The sequence below is a fragment of the Podarcis raffonei genome, chromosome 11 (genome assembly GCF_027172205.1).
Source record: "Podarcis raffonei isolate rPodRaf1 chromosome 11, rPodRaf1.pri, whole genome shotgun sequence".
NCBI lineage: Eukaryota > Metazoa > Chordata > Lepidosauria > Squamata > Lacertidae > Podarcis > Podarcis raffonei.
In genome coordinates, this window is record NC_070612.1 from 61,086,024 (window position 1) to 61,104,984 (window position 18,961).

General features: G+C 43.8%; 1 protein-coding gene across 10 annotated transcripts in view; it reads right to left on the reverse strand.

Annotated features, from left to right (window-relative positions):
* Nucleotides 1-18,409, reverse strand: part of LOC128423026 (transducin-like enhancer protein 4) — a 129,462-nt gene extending 111,053 nt beyond the window's left edge. For 7 of the 10 annotated variants that reach the window (XM_053407685.1, XM_053407682.1, XM_053407681.1 and 4 more), the window contains exons 1-4: nt 17,250-18,409; nt 16,309-16,406; nt 14,944-15,007; nt 13,457-13,501 (exon numbers count right to left, since the gene is read on the reverse strand). In XM_053407685.1, coding sequence (XP_053263660.1) covers nt 13,457-13,501; nt 14,944-15,007; nt 16,309-16,406; nt 17,250-17,294 — 252 coding nt within the window. In that variant the 5' untranslated portion in view covers nt 17,295-18,409. Of the gene's footprint in view, nt 1-13,456; nt 13,502-14,943; nt 15,008-16,308; nt 16,408-17,249 lie in introns of those variants that run through there. The other 3 variants (XM_053407689.1, XM_053407687.1, XM_053407686.1) reach the window with 1 other exon arrangement.
* Nucleotides 18,410-18,961: the final 552 nt, after the last annotated feature.

The window sequence follows — 18,961 nt, forward strand, 5'->3', positions numbered from 1 at the left end:
TGTTCTATCCTCATCTATATGAAATGAGAAGTCTCCACCGAACCATTTCAAGCAAACTTGGAAACTATGGTTACTAGCTATGAAATAAGCCAGGATCTTAAATCATAGTTTGAAGGGGTTTTTTAAGACAATGGACCTCCAGATGTTGTTGAACTACAACTCTCATCAACCCCAGCCAGTGTGGCCAATGGCAAGTGGCGATGGGAGTCCAGCAACATCTGTGGCATCAAGGTTCCCCTTGGTTTACGACCCTAACTGGAGACTTATTTCATTCAAGTACACATGAAGGAAGAAGAGGCTACATGCAAAGCAAAATGACTTGTGCTCAAGTTGAAATATGGTAATCTGAACATAGCCATTGTCTTTCACCGGAGGCAAAGAGATTGCAACTTGTTTTATGCTTGAATGGGGCTTGTTTCTGAGCAAACTGCTGTGGTTACTGACTGGCCTACGTCTACAGGGAATGCAAGATGCTTCTGGTGAAGATTTCACGTTTGAACATTAAGCCATGCAAATAAATTCCACTGTTGAGCTTTGCAGTTTTTTTATTTTTTGGTGTTGCTCCTCTCTTCTTCTGTGCTGAAACCACACCTTCAGTCACTTCTTAGCTAAACTCTCTTTTCCTACAGCGTTAAGACACCGTCTCCTCACCAGTATAAAAAAGATCCTTCCAATGAAGAAAAGCAATTAAGCCAAACAAACTGGGCTTCAGAAAGCTGCATTAAGTGGGGCTCATTTAAGTTCCAAAAGGTTGCTAATTCATAGGAACACAGGAACCTGCCTTATGCCAAATCAGGCTCCAAGGCCCAGCACAGAACACACCCACTAGGAATGGCTTTCCAGGATTTCAGACGGGAGCCTCCCCCCGCCCTACCTGGACATGCCAAGGAATGAACCTGGCACCTTCTGCATGCAAAGCACATCATGCTCTACCACTAAGCTGGCCCTTCCCTAATAGACGCAAGCAGTGACAAGTCTGGCCACTAAATAAATATTTTTACAGACTTCCTTTCATCTAGCATCAGGATTTCACACAACTGTACCGTGACGGGAGAAACTGCACTCGCTGAACTTCTCACCTGAAAAAAGGAAGAAGAGGAGGAAGAACTGAAGCACGGCTGAAGGCCAAGTGTCATCAAACTGAGTGGCTCAGACTCTTGGTGATGACATTAATCTTCTGTAGCCCATTTTATCTGTGCAACACAAAAACACTGACAAGGCCCAGTGGCCTTCAGCTCTATCTGCTCTCCCCTCAATAGGTAGCAATCACAACTTATAACACCCCCCAACTGCACTTCTATCGTCAACACACAGCCTCAACCTATAGCTGGTGGATTTTTTTTATTACTCTTTTTTTCATTCTATTTCACCATCCCTCTGCAGTATTAAATTTCCACACAGCTTTTTTCTGTCAGTGCCTACAAGTACCAAAATGTTTTATTAAGTCTTTGCAGAGAGCATATGCTGCTCTTGTTGTACTTTGATTTGTTGATTCTGGGTCCAAACTCTGAAAAGGGAAGGGGAAACGGGTCCCTCAGCTTTCAGAAATGCTTTTCTAAGACAGTAAATCTGCATCCCTGGCCTGAGGATGCAATTGAAAGCACAGTTGATGGATTAACCACAGCATTACCATATGCCTTATTTACTGTTTCTATACTGGTGGTGCTAGAGGCCAGTAGTGGGTTAGTGGCTTCTCATCATCTAGTTAGCCTTTCATTTTTGTTCAATACCTTCCTAAATAAAGTGGCGAGGGGAATTGCAAGCTAAAATGAATATGGGGATTTGGAGACTCAGGCATACAAGTTGAAAAGAGAAACATACCACCAAGGAGAACATTTCTCTAGAAGGTTGCAGTAAAGCTTATGGCACACAGGGATGCACTGCACACAGTAATATATGTGGGGGGTCGGTGGGGTGGAGGCTCTGGCCTTATAGCCACAAAGAGAACTGGGATGTGTGATATTTTACACTGCACACCCCAAGAGGAAACAGAACAGACATGGTATAAAAAGCCAAGGAGAATGTATGTTGGCCCATCATGCTACCCCAACAAGGCAAGCGTGGAAACCGTATAGTTATGACCCAGAAAGCAATAGGAATGCAGTCGTGCAGTTGAAGAAATTATCTAGTTTGATTGAGTTAAGGCGCCAAGCTTTTTCACACTTACCTGTGAGTAAGTTCCATTTAAACATACATGCATACATCTGTATGAGGAGCAAGCCTGTGCACTGATTCTTGCAGTGCTATTTTTCTAGAAAAAGAGGTGCCGGAACTCACCATGAACGTCTCCCTCGTTCTCTTAGAATGGCATTGGCTACCACCTGACAGGTGCCAGAACCCACATGAGAGGTGGTGGAACTGAGTTCCTGTGAGTTCCAGCTGAAAAAAGCCCTGCATAGTTGTATAATATAGTGGCAGTCTTTTATCATCCTTCTAAGAAGGGCTCAATTCTTGAATACAGGAGCAGGCATTGAAAGCATTTTGAGATGGTTATTATCAAGTGTATTCACTGGAGAGGAAATACTTCTTACCCTTGTTCCTATTTATTTATTTAAAATCATTCAGGCACCACCCATTATTTGAAAACAGTAAGGCAGTTTACAGCCAACTAAAATAGAAGTTCATTAACAACGGTGCATTGAAAACAAGAGCAATAAATACAGTCACATACATAATTAACTAAAATGCAACAAGGCATACTAATGAGCTCCAAGGCCTGAGTCAAGAAGTTGGTTTTCAACAAGTGCTGCAAACACATCACTGCCCTAAACCTGGCCCAGTAGCCAGCTGGCAGCCAATGCAATTCTTTTAAAAGCAGTGTTTCATGCTTGTTGTAAACGGCTGCACTTAGCAACCCAGCCATGGCATCCTGCTCTAGCTGCAGCCTCCAGACTAGCCTCAAGGGCTTTATAAAGCACTAATGCATGAGTTGCAAGGCTACTGCAGATCAGGCATGGCGAGAGCTACCACATCTAAAGCTGGTGAAAGGTGTTCCAAGTCACTTCAGTCCCCAGTGGTGACTTTGAAAGGAAAAGCACTTGCTCCTTCAACCCTGTCTAGAACAAGCAAATTACCCAATTCTCAGACCCAGGAACCCACCACCACCCACAAGGTCTTTGTCTTAACAGGATCCAACCTCATTCAGTTCACCATTGCGCCAAACCTAAGAACAGCCTGGCCCAGAATTTACATGACCACTCCTGACACAGACGACACCAAACTGCATTTTTGGTTACATCAGCATACTTCCAAATTTTCATGTATGGAGAAAACCTGATTGCAACAAGTCAAAGAACCCAAAATGAAACTATCTATCTATCTAAAACCTTCTGACCTTGACAATCAAGTTCAGTGATTACTACAGCCCAGGATGCGAGCAGCCAAGCCCAGCTGACCAGGTCCAACTCAACCTTGCCTTTGGTATAAAGCAGGAAGGGAGAACACAAGTTCAGGAAATGTGGCCTCAAAAGGAGAAGCATCACCAAAATCAGAACTAGTATCTCTACGGGTTTTTTAAACCTGCAATAAAATCCCTATTTAGAAAAAAAAAAGCTTACATGAGAACTTCTTTTGTGGTATGTAAGCATGGGGTGTTTTCACACATCAGGTAACCACAGACAAGGAGAGGCTTTTGAGCGAATATAGATACACAAAACACACTCAGAGTATTCACGCCTTCAGTGCTAAAGCAACTACTGAAAACAAGAATGAAATGAAGGAAGGAAGGAAGGCTCCATTTTGTTCATCATCAGAGCCCTTCAGACTAACACACAATCAACATAGGGGACCTTGAAACGAATCAAGTATTTCCAAACACATGTCAGAAATGATTTTAGAACCTGAAAAGACTTCATTTTAGCAGGCAACACTTTCATGATTTTGAGTTATTTATTTCATCTATTTTTATCCATTCTAGGATCTCAGGGCGGCCTACAAATTAATAAAAATGCAAGAAACCTAACAGACAAACAAGAACAAATAAGAAACATGCCTAAAATAAATTAAAGAACCATCATAGAAACCATCTTCTGGGACCAACTCAATGCTTTCCAAACAATAAACACTAATGCCAGAAGCAACTTGGAAAGGCCTGGTAGGTGCCAAAATGTCCTGGGGTTGTGGGTGGCACTGTGGTCCAAAACACTCAACCTCTTGGACTTGCCAATCGGAAAGAGCTCCCGTCGCTCTGTACCAGCTCCAACCTAGCAGTTCAAAAGCATACCAATGCGAGTAGATAAATAGGTACAGTGGTACCTCAGCTTACATATGCTTCAGGTTACAGACTCCGCTAACCCAGAAATAGTACCTCAGGTTAAGAACTTTGCTTCAGGATGAGAGCAGAAATTGTACTCCTGCAGCACGGCAGCAGCAGGAGGCCCCATTAGCTAAGGTGGTACCTCAAGTTAAGAACAGTTTCAGGTTAAGAACGGACCTCCAGAACGAATTAAGTACTTAACCCGAGATACCACTGTACTGCTGTGGCAGGAAGATAAACGGTGTTTCCATGCACTCTGGCGCTCGTTACGGTGTCCCGTTGCACCACAAGTGGTTTGGTCATGCTGGCCACATGACCCGGAAATCTCTCTGCAAACGCCAGCTCTCTTGGCCTGAAGCAAGATGAGCGCTGCAACCCCATAATCACCTTTGACTGGACTTAACCGTCCAGAGATCCTTAATCCTTATCTCCTAGAGGAGATTCCACAACTGGGGCACCACAAACCAATCAGATAATGACCAAAGACGCACAACTTGGGAACACATGAGCAGTCAAATGGAAGCCTGAGAAAGTGCCTGGTTAACCTCCCAGATTTTATCTACCACAGTCTACAATTCAGATCACATCTGGCTACTTTTGCATTATCAAAATGAGTATTGTTAGTCATATTCTACCTACTTCCTAAAATCTCTCAAAATGTCAGAACAGAAATGTAACTTTAGATATGGCTATGAGGAACAATCATGGAATCAGAGTTGAACAGGACTCCAAGGGTCATCTAGTCCAGCCCCCTGCAATGCAGGAATCTCAGCTAAAGCATCCATGACAGGTGGCCATCCAACCTCTGCTTAAAAACCTCCAAGGAAGGAGAGTCCACCATCTCTATTGAGAGTCTGTTCCACTGTTGAACAGCTCTTAATGCCAGAAGCTTTTTCTGAATGTTTAGTCAGAATCTCCTTATAACTTGAAGCTATTGGTCTGAGTCCTACCCTCCAGAGCAGAAGAAAACAAGTATGCTCCCTCTTCCATGTGACAGTCCTTAAGATATTTGAAGATGGCTATCATATCTCCACTCAATCTCCTCTTTTCCAGGCAAAACATACCTAATCTCCTTCAAGCGCTCCTCATAAGGCTTAATTTCCAGTCTTTTACCATTAACACTCAGAGCCAAAAACTGAAAGAAGTCCATGCTATAAATATTTGAATCATCAAGTGAATGATAAGCTGAAGATGTTCCAAAATAGTTTGAGTTAGTAGGAATAAATGTGTAAATATTTGGAGTCTATAAAGGAAAATAAAGTAAACTTCCTACATTTATTTTTAGTGATACATCAAACCCCACACAAAAGGACTATGAAAGGACAACTTGAGTTTGGGTTGAAAGCAAGCACATTCTAATTTGGACCAGACTAATTGAAATGAATGACCATGACATTACATAACCCCTAGTGGTGTAGCAATAAAACTGTTAGCACATTTGCAAAGCTAAGCAGGGTCCAGTATGGTTTCCTGTTGGATGGGAGACTAGTGTGTGCATTGCAGCTGGTTGCATTAAATGACCATCAGAATTCCTTCCAGTTCCAGATTTCTATGGTTCTATAAGCTAAAAGAGGGAAATGTACACATGCGTATTTTCAAAAAACAAAAATGTCCTGCTCACTGAGTTAAATAGCATGCAGTATGTTTTCTCCATCAAAAATTTCACAGGCACTGCTGAAGGACAGATAAAACTGTATTGTGATCCACAAATCCCTAATTGGCCACCCTGCTCTGGAATATGACCAGCTGCTTTGGCAAAACCACTCTGGATATTAACCTGGAGGACTCCAGCCCACATGTCTGCAAAGGAAATCAGAGAAAGAAAAAAGTAGGGGGTGGGCCTTAACTGTTCAGTAATATTAGAAGAGAATCTATTTTCTTTTTCTTGGTTAAAAATCACAACATAGGACACCAGCTAAACAAAAAACAAAATGTTCCTTAATATGGCTTTTCTAGCTGTTGATTATAAATGTAGCATCCAAATCCAAAGACTTGCTACCCAGTAGAATAAAAGTTTAGAAGAATGGTGGTCACCAATTGTTGCAACAGTGCAATATAGTAATAATTTGTTATGCCAGCCTCATGGGCTGTTACTCGCAGGCTGCAACGCTGGCATAAATATTTAGGTCTTAACTTCAATGGACTGACAATTGGTCCAGTGTTTACACTCTTCAATTAAGAGGAATATTAGAGGCTTTGTTGATTAGAGGCTCACCATTACAAGCTGACCTATGTTTGCCAATTAGCATCAGACCTGCTGAGATCAGTTCTGCTTTGTAGTGCAAAAAAAGCATGGAATAAATGGCATTCACTACACGTCACAGACATCAAATTTTTCAGAGAGCCAATAGCATGACTTTCTCCCAACGTGTAGCCAAACACTTCCTGAAGCAAATGGTGCGCTCAGAACTATTAAGTTCCCAATGGGCACTGAGCTCATACAGTCACACAAACTCGTCTCTCTTACTTTTCAAGTATGGAGTTTAATTGCACCAGAATAATTAGAACAAATCAAACTCAATCAGCCCTAATATTTCTATTTATGAATACGCAGCAATTAATAAGAACATGGGTAAACATGATGGAAAACTCACTTGTATCATCAAGAACATCCCAGACTGTACATGGCAATCACGTTTGACAGAGGTAAACATCATATTGCTGTTTCAAGGTGTACCTCTATTCACACTCTAAACTGTGTGTTTACTATGGAAAATGCCTTGCGTGCAGCCTAAAAAGTAGCATGAGCCAACTTTTTACCAAATGGGCCCAATTGCTAGTGGTACGCTGCTGCTGCTGCTGCTGCCACATCAGTTTTTCTCCTTCACAGTATGTGAAGTGCGGATAAAAGAGCTAAATCTTTAGACATCTGGATTGTGGATGTTTAAGGATGTGGCCATGTTAACCCATGTCATATGTTTTTGCTTTGCAAAATGTTAGTGTAACTGCATCGAGGGAAAATAGGTATCCCATTTGCCATTCATACCTGTGGGGCAATGGAACGTTATATAAGCAGTCTTTTTTTACTATTATTTATTTATTATTTCTCAAATATACGAAAATCTAATTATACAAATGATTCTGTTCTTTCCAGGCAGTGCAGGTAAATGAGGCTTATGCTAAACTGAGTGATACAGCGCGGAAATTAGTGCCTTTCAAAAAAATGGGAGGGAGAACAAATTGGTATTTAGAGCATATCAGCCTCGATCCAGCTATCCCAAGAGTAACTGATCCCTTTCCTGCTACAGCAATACTATGGAACTACTACGGCCTCTGCAACTGAGGTCCTGCAACAGCAAACCTCATTTTATTAAAGATGTACATTTTATTTTAAATTTGGAACAATACAACTTCATAAAAAAACCAAATAAGAATATCCTATTCTCAAATTCTCTGCTCCTGTTCCCAAATGTATGGCTCTGTTTACAAGAATCTCCTCCTGCTGACAAACCCTTGCTTCCCCCATTCTCCCATGTCCAAAGAGCTGTGGCCATAGGAGGGCTCTGTGATCCAAATGTCACAGATAGGAAGGTGTGGTCCAAAATGAGCTATTTTGGCTTAATCGGTTTCACAATACATGCTTAATAATCTTAAACTAGGACACATGAAGTCTGGCCTTCATACTGATTTGTCAACCCATTTTATATTTTAAAACTTGATGGAAAATCTCAAGGTTAGAACTCAAGGTTAGAAAATCACACGGTTAGAACCTTAACACTGTGAGACACCACAATCTTCTACATTTTCACTTCTAGTGTATCTGATGTTAAACCTCCCAGTTCTTCTGCCAGCTCCTACTACATTGCTGGTATCTCAATTAAATCTTTCCTACTGTCTATAAATGGAGAGAAAACTCAAGAGGTGCAATTCTAGTGGGTTCCTCAGCTTCCCTCCAGAATAGCGGGCAGCATCTCTCCAGCTACGGATCAATATAGTACACATACATTGTGCAACCTTATGCAATCCAAAAACATTTCCGTTTATCAGAAAGATAAACAGAGAGAAATGTCCTTTAAACAATTACACTCCTTTTTCTTAATTTCCACAGATCACAGAGTTGTGGGTTCAGAATGTAAAGAGAGATACACTCGTCCCAACAGAGAGGATCCTTGATCACGTGCGAGTTCTGTCCCAATCTGAACACCGAGCTGTTCTCAACACTTAAGTGAATAAGGAAGCCTGTACAGAGTATAAGTGGAGGCAGCTACTACTTGAAGGAAGGCTGCAAACCAACAAACAGCAGCTGCTTCGCTCACCTGCTCAGGTAGACACACTCTGCCACTCAGGACAACAGGCCACCAAGAGTGGCTGAGAACAGCTCCAGTTTGCTTGTCAGACAGACACACAGAATGTGGTGGCAGATCTCTCTTTTGTCCCCTCTAGGAAACATACCTCAGGTGCGTACCTGAGGATGGGGTGGTGAGCAGCCCTGATCTGGTACCAAGAAAAATGGCATCTGGCACTGGCTTTCCACTACGGGTGGGTCAGGGGTTGACGTGAGCCCTCCTTTAAGCCAGAGACCTCAGCAACCCACTGACCCTTCATTACATTAGAGAATATACCAGCAGTTCTCAACAATATGAGCATTCTGTGGCCCCAGAGATGAAAAACAGTCAAAATCCAGCTCTAAATTAAACAAATGGATTTCCATCTTTGGTCTTTTACCAAAGTAATTTACTGAAGCACCAGCAGTAAGCAGGCTCAAGGCTAGGATGTCATACGAACCATATATCAACCCAGTCGGCAATAAATCTGCTCCTCCCCTCCAAGCTCTATGCTACTTTCTTAAATAGCTCACTATAAAGCCCCAACCTAATTAAAAACAGCTTCCTCTGCAAGAGCTGCCTTGATTTCACTTATTTACACATTAACTGCAGCCTCTGTTTGGCCAATCCAGCCTTATTCCCTGTACTATGCGGGGCCTTTTATCTGCCCTGGACAGCATTTTCTCCAGCAGATGAAGTAGATGCCGATTGATTTGCTGTCGAGCATGGTAAATTAATAGCAACAAATTGCTGAGGGCCCCATCTCACTGCACCACCATGCTTCGGCAGTTTTGCTTTATTTGCTCCATGATGGGCAGCAGTCAGGCCTCTTCAAGTCAATTTCTTCTTAACAACCTGCAATACTTTTCAATGGTGAAAATAGAGCTGTTCCTTGTAAGTCAGAAATCAATATCCTATTGCCCTTAGAAAATGCTAAACAAGCAGTATTGGCAATCCACTTGGTACCAGAGGGTATCAGATATAATGCAAATCCATACCGCTTCCCTCCTTGTAGTTATTACAGTTTGCTAAAAGGTTCCTAATGCCATTTATCATCATTTACCATCGACTACTGCAGCTACGATTATGATATCCTATCAGCTGGCCAGAGCCCTTTCATTTCTACTCAATTAATATTTTAGAAGCACTCAAATGGTTGTTGCCTAAGACTTGTAATAAAATTTACATGGATTGCAATGAAAGGGAGGAAGGAAAGAGGGGAGTACAGGGATGGTTCTGAAAACGCACGCACGAAAACAAATCATGCCATTCATGTTCCTGTGTCCAGCTCCAAGGTCGGATCTCCTGAAAATATCCATAGGAAAAGGAGTCAGTTTATCTGAGAATGCTTTCAACTAGGAAGAGCTTTGCTGAAAAACAAAAGGGCCACTGTAATCTCAACTCAGAAAAAACACACACGCAGAGAATGATATTTGCCTCCTATTTAACTTCCCACTGGTACTATTCATAACTGTCTTATCTGCAGCCAAGGGCTAATTCTTATTTTAATAGTGAATATTGGAGTAAAAGCACTTCAATTCCCGATTGACTAAAACGATGAGATTATTATACCCTATCATTATCAACTAATTAAAATAACAAAAATACAATCCAAAGAGTCAGAGAAATAGCACATCCATATGTTTTTGAATTTATGTAGAAGTGCTAGTGTGTGCATGTGCTTTTAAGAAGGTTTGGCCCATTAAAAAATCCAAACATTTTTCAGGACACTAATGCTGTTAACAACACAATTGCATGCATGCTTGATTGGAAATAAATCCTACTGAACACAAGGCACTTTATTCTGAGTAATATTCAGGACCATAGCTTTATCAATAGCATCTTGCCATAGAGAGCAATGCTTACATTTTTTTTCACATCCCAACGCAAAAACAAAAGGGAGGGGGGCGAACACCACATTTTAATCTGGCATCTCCCAACACACTTGTCCTACTCTTTTGATTTTAGCAGAGATTGCAAAACAACAAACAACAACAATTCTGTGCCACACGCCAGGGTTGTTGGTGTTGGGTGTCTGTTTTTTAATAAACCTAAATAATTCAGAAAACTAATTCTATCAGTCTAATGCTATTTACTCAGTTACCAAAATCTAAATTAATTATGTTCTCAAACATAATTGTTAAAAATTGGCAACATTATGCAGGCTTAATTAAGATTAAATCCAATTTGCTAAATGTACTTTAATTGGTACTAATTACATTAGCTTTCCTTTCAGAATGACAAATTCCCCATAGGTTTCACTTTAATAGTCTTCTATCAAAATCAACACAGGATGACTGATGATCAGCCTTGCGAAAGGGGAGGAGAAAGAAGGGGGGGGACCTTGCCACATCCTCTTCGCCCCCACCCTCAAGGCACACACACAGCGCCAGCCAGCTATGTGCATTTATCCTTTTATCAATTTGCTAAATCACAGAGTCATGACTCCATCACAGCCATCATTTTCTGTTCCAATGAAAAAATTCTCTGAAAATAAATACTTGGTGGCTGGGAGCAGCCAAGAAGAACAGACGTTTTAACAGAAAAATACACAAAGGTTTCAAATACCAGGGCCACCAATTACTAGGGTACTTTCAGGGACTCCAGGGAGCCCTACTTTTGAACCCGCCGAGACACAAATCTAATAAGCGAATAAGCCTAACCTGATCTTGAGAACTAGGCCCAATTATGCCGCAGGGCAACTTCGCTCCATTATTGCCTGCTTTCCATTACAAGGGCACCCAGCAACTACATCTGGAAAAGGAGCTAGGAGAAACCAAGGCTGTCTGCCTAGGAAAACAAATAAAGATAGATAGGCCTCTGTGCTTTTTTTCGGGGGGGGGAGAAATGGAGGAGGGGCAGGAATAAAGGAAATATAATAAGTAGGTGGCTCGCGGAGCTGTCTGTATTCCATAATGTGATAAACCGCCCTCAGGATTTTTGTGTGATTGAATATAAGAGCAAAACCCACAAATAATCCCCAAAGCAGATCACTCTGCCTCAACTGGGTAAAATTTGGGCAGTGGGGGAGGGCAGAACAAAGAGGCGGGGGTCCGAAGGCTTTGTCCCCTTTGAAGAAGGTGGCTTTAAGCAAGCGAGGCTTTCAATATTTCCATGATGTCAGATGGGGAACTTGACTGGATAGGGTTGCAGGCGGGTGGGGAAATGCTATGATCCACATTACCAAGCCCACATATTACACTGCAGAGGCACAGAGATAAGACAGTAAGATTCTTCAGAATGATAATTCTGCAAAGAACTTTCTTTGCTGCATTTCATTAGAGTCAGCAGCATGTGATAAAAAGTATTAAAAGAAGTGTTTTCTGCAAAGGTGGAGTGTTGACACTACTAATCTGAACAGAAATGACAGCGAGGGAAAAACGATACTCTAATTAAACTCAATCCTTCAAAATCAGCACATTTTCAAATTAAATATAAAATTTACTCAGAGCACCCTGATGCAAGCAGTTTCCAATGTGAAATATTTGAAATAAAATTAAAGCCCACTTTTCTTTGTTTTAAACTGAGGCAGTGCAATTACAGACTTTATATCTAGACTTTTCCACCTTCTAGGTTCCCCATGCCCAGAAGAAGAAGAAGAAAAAGATTACATACATATATTAAATTATTCTCAATGTGTTCCTGAACAAACGGCTAATGGCCCTTTCGGTACACATACCAGAAACCACATAAGCTAATCCATGAGGATTTTGGTTACCAATTTTGTTTAGATACAAAAATACTCTATTGTCCTTAAAAAAGGTAGATGGATGAGTTTTTACATCAAATTCAAGACATAACAAAGTTTTTCTGACTTCAAAATGTTTTGAACAATTCCTCGCGATGGACGCTAACAATTCTTCCCAATAGCTCACAGCACTAATTAATTTTAATATTAACCATTAACCCTATGAATACTTGCACATGTCCTCAACATCTGAATTGGCGCAATTAAAATGAACTGAATTGCAGGCAAAACCTGTTATGTTACAGAATAGGAAATTTAAGCTAGTAGACACTAGTATGTTACTATTATGCCCAGTTTAGCAGGTTAACTATTGCGACAAACCCGTAGAAGTGTAAATACAGGAACAAACTACGAAGCAGTTACCAAAATTCTGAAGTCAAATTTTCTCACATACTGTACAGAATTCAACACCTGATCAGAATTATGCTGCAGTGCTATAGGACTTCCATTACCACCTTCCCATAACTTTCAGCAATACACAATTCTAAAAAACTTTGTTTAATCACACTTCTTCACCAGGAAAGGTTAGCCTCATTCAGTGAGTTACCTAAAAACAAAAATTAACCTACCAGTCGTGGCCTAACTGCTGGTGTCTACAACCAGGGCGGCACATCAGTATAAGCTCACCTGCCGTGAAGAGTGTTTGGCACTGAAGCACAGGATTTCCTGAGGTGGTCCACATAAAAGGACCCAGAGGCAGGCTTTCTCATTCCACATCAACTTCCTTTTTTCATTCTACAGATCTCAAGAAGTTCACCAACTTACACATCCAACAACTTTAAAAGACAACTGGCCCCTTCACCATACACAGACTGGTCTCAGGTCCACTGCTCATCTACAAGGCAGTAGCTTCAACTCAGACAGCTCGAACCTAAAATTCTGATTTTGTTATCAACAGGCGACAACTGGACTACTTGCAGGCAGAGATTATTCACACAAGTGTTACCAAATCCAACAGCATTTATCCAACACAAATCCAACGCAGGCATTTTAGGGAATGTTCGCAAAATATTAAGACCACCTACACCTGCCTGCATAGGCTCTTATGGCACGTTCAAAGTTTGTCCCGGTGAGCAAAAAAAATATCAAGATCTTGTCTACAATTGAATGAAAGAAGTGCTGTAGTTTAAGTGGATTAAAAATTGAAGAAAACAGTAACTTTACAAAAAGAGGGAATGTGTTGCCTACCTGTTTATGCATCTCTATGTTCAACCCGTAGGACATTTCATAATACTAAGAAGAAAGAAGAAAATGAACTCATTTTAGAATATGTAATCATACAAACACACACAATTTGCAATCTTCTGAAAGCATATGCAGCATAATGTAACTAAGCTGAATCTCCTCAAATCATACACATTCCTAATTTGTGTTAGTCTGCTTTTAATTCTACATTTGTTTAAACTACCACTCAAAAAAGGAGGGGGTGAAGGAAATCACACACATGCATACCAGAAAGGAAAAAATGACAAATACAATTATTAAAGATCAGACAGAGCCCAAGTATACATTTTGTTCCACAGCACCAATTTAAGATGGTAAAATGTTGGAAATGCTAGAAAGCAGACAGGGTCATAAATCAGCAATGTAGAGGAGACTTTTCTTTCGATATTTTAAATTAAAAACATGAAATGACTACAAGCAAATATAGGCTTTGCAAAGAAATAAAACAGCAGAGCGTTTCAGATTCAAAGCAGACACACAATTGTGTGTGTGGTTAAAAAAAGAAAAGGAAAACCCTGCGTTCCTGTATTGCAGGATAGCTTGGCTTCGCCAGCTAGTACCATATGCACAAGCAACATCAGAACATGTGAAGGCCAGAATAGAAGCTTTGATGGATAGCTTTTGCTCTGGCTAGAAGGCGGCATATCTCAAGGTTACTGTCCTCCTTAAAACAGTCACTCCATCACATAAAGAAAGCAATTATTTCCTCATATAAACAGATGAGCAGATAGAAAACAGCTCTTTGGGTGTCGTCACAATCCATCAGAAAATTAGGTGTTTAGAGACTTCATCATATGCCAATCATTGCTGCAGGGAGTCCACAAATACATACTGGGGAGGGGAGAGGTCCTTTCTACAAAAACTCTGGTCACCAACGTCCTCAATTAACCATGAAGCCTTTAATTGGCAGCTCTTAAGCAACAGGTTTAAGAACTAAGACTTTTTATTAGAGTGCTGGTTCTCTTTGTCTTGCCTCTTAAAATGTAAATATCTTTCTCTGAAAGGACAAATTTATTCTGCAAATCAATGGCAGGTGGAAGCATAGATTGGAAGCTTTTGTCTTGAAGACTACATGCAAACTCGGATACGCCTCTGACCAGCTAATCATATTTTCATCAATATGTCAAAGGGTAAGGAATTCTTTATACTTAAAGCACCAAGAATCTTCAAGGACCTTCTGCCATGCAGGACCCAGTGGGTGCTGAAATGGACACACTCATTTCACACAAGAAAGTCCAAGTGGATTGTTCCACTGAGCAGAAAAAATTATGTCAAAGCGCCTAATAACAAGCAGGCGCAAAACCTTCAGGGCCAAGGTTTCCTAACGCAACCTTCATCACAACAGTGCCTCTTATCACTAGCTAGCTGACTGCCTCCAGCAACCTTTGCGTTCCTCTCTGTTCGTATACCACCCTAATAGACATTTTGAATTCGTTATGCCGCTTGCTTACCATGACATAATGTCGCTGCATCTCTGTCTTTTCACTGGCCAGTTTTTCACATTCTAGCTTTAAACTGTTCAAGAAAAAAAAAAGAAACAGGCACACACACATCCATGAGTATTTAATAATGCCCCTTTGCATAGCCTCTCGATATATGAAAAGTCCCTGCAGGTTATCCTCTGTAATATTAATAAGAAGCCAAATTCAAGTAGTTAGAGCGAATCTATGATTTCCCTTGTCGATAAGATCCACTTGTCCTTTGCTCAAACCAAAATGCAGGAAAGTTTTCAGGCAAATGCATCTTGCGTGGGTGAGGTGGTGGAAGGGAAACAGGTCAGAAAATGGAATTCTTAGGCAGGCGGCTTGACTGTCTTCGAAGGATAAATATCACCTGCTATTGTAGAATTCTTTCAAAAAGACCACTACTTAAGCTGCCTTTACGTGTGATCTCGCTTGCCCTTAAACGGGCAATATAACTTTGAGTAACCACTCAAGATAGAAAGGGTTGAAAGGTTTTAGGCTTTTAAAGGAAGCAGCACAACAGCATATACAAGTGACATCTTCTGAGCAATAAAGCCTTCTTTGCAGTCCCCCACCCCCAACACACACACACACTTAAGGTTGCAACAATCTTGAGAGTTGTTTGTCAAGAAGAGTATAAAAGTACTTCTACCCTAAGGATAATGAGAGAACACTCCAGCTCCAATTCCATTCTATCAGCACCTGACACTGCACATTGTCACGCAAGATATGAAGGAGTGGGGTCAAAACATTTAATTTAAGCAAAGATGTGCATGGGTGGGCGGGGGCGAGATTTCAAATCCTGTTGGCTTACACCCCCAGAACTGGGGCCGGGAGGGGGAGAAATCCTTGCCCAGCAGCTTCCAAACCTCCTGATTCGCAAACACTTTGCTCCCGATGCTTTGCCCAATCCATAAGAGCACTTTTATTTGCGTTTTGCTTTCAGATTTGCCAAGACTAACCTTTTAAAGGCGTGTTTCCACCACCTGGATTAATTCAGAAGAACTTAAAAAAAAATAACGAGTACCTTTGATGAAGTGTTTATGAACATATTCAGGGCTATGTTTAAAAGCACACTCCTAGCATCTGAAACCTCCCTCAGTCAAGTGGGCACAGCTCCTTGCCAAGATAAAGGAGATGAAATGACACCGTTCTATCAGGGCTGTGACCCGGGAAGGCTGCGCTTTGTTTTGTTTGGCAGAGTGGCAGGGAAGATGCCGTCTCTTTGTAATGAAGACAAGAGTATGATTTTTTAAAAGGAGAAGAGAGAGACATGCCCATGTCTGGAGGGGTAGCAGGGGGAGTGACAAGAGATAAGCAAACACAAGGATCAGGGAAAGTAAACATCATTACCTGTGGTACTGAGCCTGTAAAAACTGAAACTCCTCCTTAATCCGATCACAGGATTCGGAAATGGTGAATTTGAAGGGTTGAGCAGGCTGATGCGGTGCCTAGAAGCGGTCATCAGAAGGAAATGTTTTAATTACTCCTCAGCCCAGCCTCGCCATTGGCGCGCACAACACATGCAAACATGCCTGCCGAGGTCACCCAGACATCAATCAGGAAAAGAGCAATTAAAACTCACTCGGGGCGCGGGGGGGGGGGGCGCGCACGGACGCGCCGAGTGTTTTTGTCTTTCAATCATGCCCGTCCGGCTCGCCTCCCGCGCCCACCGAGCGGAGCCTCGTCCGCCCCTCCAGAAGCCGCCCAGGGAGGCAAAGGCAGCGGCGGCGGCTCTTCGGCTCATCTTCCCGCTCCAGCATGATAGCCAGCCAACAGCACTAGCAAGGGCTCAAGGAAGGGGGGGGTCTTGTGTTGCCCCACGGAGGGAGATGAAAGGGAACCGCAAGGTACAAATGGGCAGCAGCAACGCACTGGGCAGCTAAACCGAATTAAGAGGACGGCTCCTCCGCTCCATTTGCCTGTGACTCTTGCAAAGGCTAAGCAAGCCGGAAAGTACTAGGAAACCAGCCCCTGACACCGTAAAGCCTCGAAAGCCAAAGACAACAATAAGAAAATGGCTACAACTCAATTGTTTCACCCAACTCTCCCTCCCACCTCTTCACCCTCCTCCTCCCTCGCTCATTTGCCTTCTCCAAGCGGGAGGCAAAGCGGGGGGGGGGGGAGAGATTTGTCTTTATTCTCGTCCACCCCCCCCTCCCCGGACCGACCGCACAGTTCCGCCCCTCCCATTTGGTAAACAAGACTTTCGGGGGAGGAGGAGGAGGGTCGCGGGGGGGGGGAGATGCTGCTGGACCCCCAGCCCTCCCGCCCCGGGGCTCGCCGCTACTCACCGGGTGTCTGCTTTGAGGGTACATCTTGCTCAGATCGCGAATCATCCAAACCGATTTAGTGGGTTCTCTGGGCCAGGAAGAAAACTCGGTTCATTGATTTGAATTGCAGCGATGCAAAGGAGGGGATGGAGGCGGCGGAGGAGGAGGAGGACGGGGCTGCCCGGCGCTGCGAGGAGCGTCTCCGGCTCTGCCCGCACCTTCCCACCCCGGGGGGGACACGCGAGAGGCGGCGGCGTCGTCTGAGTCCCCGGCAGAAGGGGACCCGTGCAACATTCCCCGGGGGCGTCCCTGGCCAACGACCAGCCGCGCCGGCGAGGCTGCGGCCACTGCCCGCCGCTCCCCCGCCCAGGGCCCTAGGCGCAGTCCGAAGGTCCCGGCGCCGCGGCGCTCCCAGCAAGTCCCGCGTGCGATGTCCCGGCGGCCGGCGGGAGGCTGCTCATTCGCGGCCCGCCAGCGGCGCTGGCTCGGCGGCTCCCTCCTCGCTGGCTCTCCGGCGGTCCGAGGGTCGACGCTGCTCTGCCTTCACCGCGGCTGACCCGCCTCCGCCTCCGCCTGTCCCCCTCGGTGGCGAGCGAAGCGAAGGGAGAGGGAAACTCCGCTCATACCAAGCGCGATCCTCCCCGCAGCAGATGCCTCTCGCAGCCGCCTCTTCCGTTTGAAAACTTTTATTGATCTTAGTTGTTGGCCCTTCGCGACGAGGCAGATGAGAGAGAGAGAGGGAGAGAGGAGGCGGGGGGGGGGGAGGAAGAGAAGGAATCCTTTTTTCTTGAAAGCCACCAGGAACTCCCGAGATGAAAAGAACGTGTTGTTTTCACTCCCGTCTCTTTTCTCCCCACCGAGTAAATTACACGCGTCTTCAAAGGTCTAAGTGCAATAACCCTTTTGTTGTGGTTTTGTTTTTCTTCTTCCCCTTTAAATGGCTCTTGTTCTCCCTCCCCTTGAATGAAAAAAAATTAAAAATTAAAAAAGAAGAAATGCGATCTCGCTTGATTGAGTTGTTTATTTCCCTCTTTTTTATCCTCTCCTTTGCCTTCCAAACTCTTGCAGAGAGCAAGACGGAACAATATCGCACGAAACCGCAGCGGCAACCCAAACCCACCGCTCCGAGCAGCTCCAACAACACGCTCTGGCGAGGTGACTCCTTTGACCAAATTTAGCAGCAGCAAATCATTAACATTCTGATACATATTCACAACAATCGGAAGACAAGGTGGCTGCAAAGCACCCTGGGAAGTGGAGTCCTTGGCGGAGCCATCCCCCCGCCTCTACGCGCGCGATGTCGGAAAAATAAACTACCGCTCCCGTCGGCCGGCGCGCAGCCTCTTTAGCCGCCTGTCTGTTTCCCCCGCCGCGACAGCTCCTCCTACGGAGGGCGTCGCCAACGACCAATCAGCGACGGCCACTCATTAATCGCCGTTCTGTATTAATGCCCATCATTTCGCCGCTGACAAATGGGCTCACGGCTCTGAGGTGGGGGGGCGGCTCCGCTCCGTCTCCCCCACGTGGGGACCAGACGTGGCTGGGCTCGGCGGCCAACCAGGAGGCCCCGTCTCAAAGGCCACGCCCCCGCCCCTCCCTCCTCCGCTCTGCCCGAGGTGGAGCTTTGAGATTGCTGACGTTCGATTGCGCCGGCGTTCGAACAGGGGAAACATTTGTTCAGCTGTCAATCAAAGTAACGTGGGGTGCTTGCTGCTGCCGCCGCCGCCGCCGCC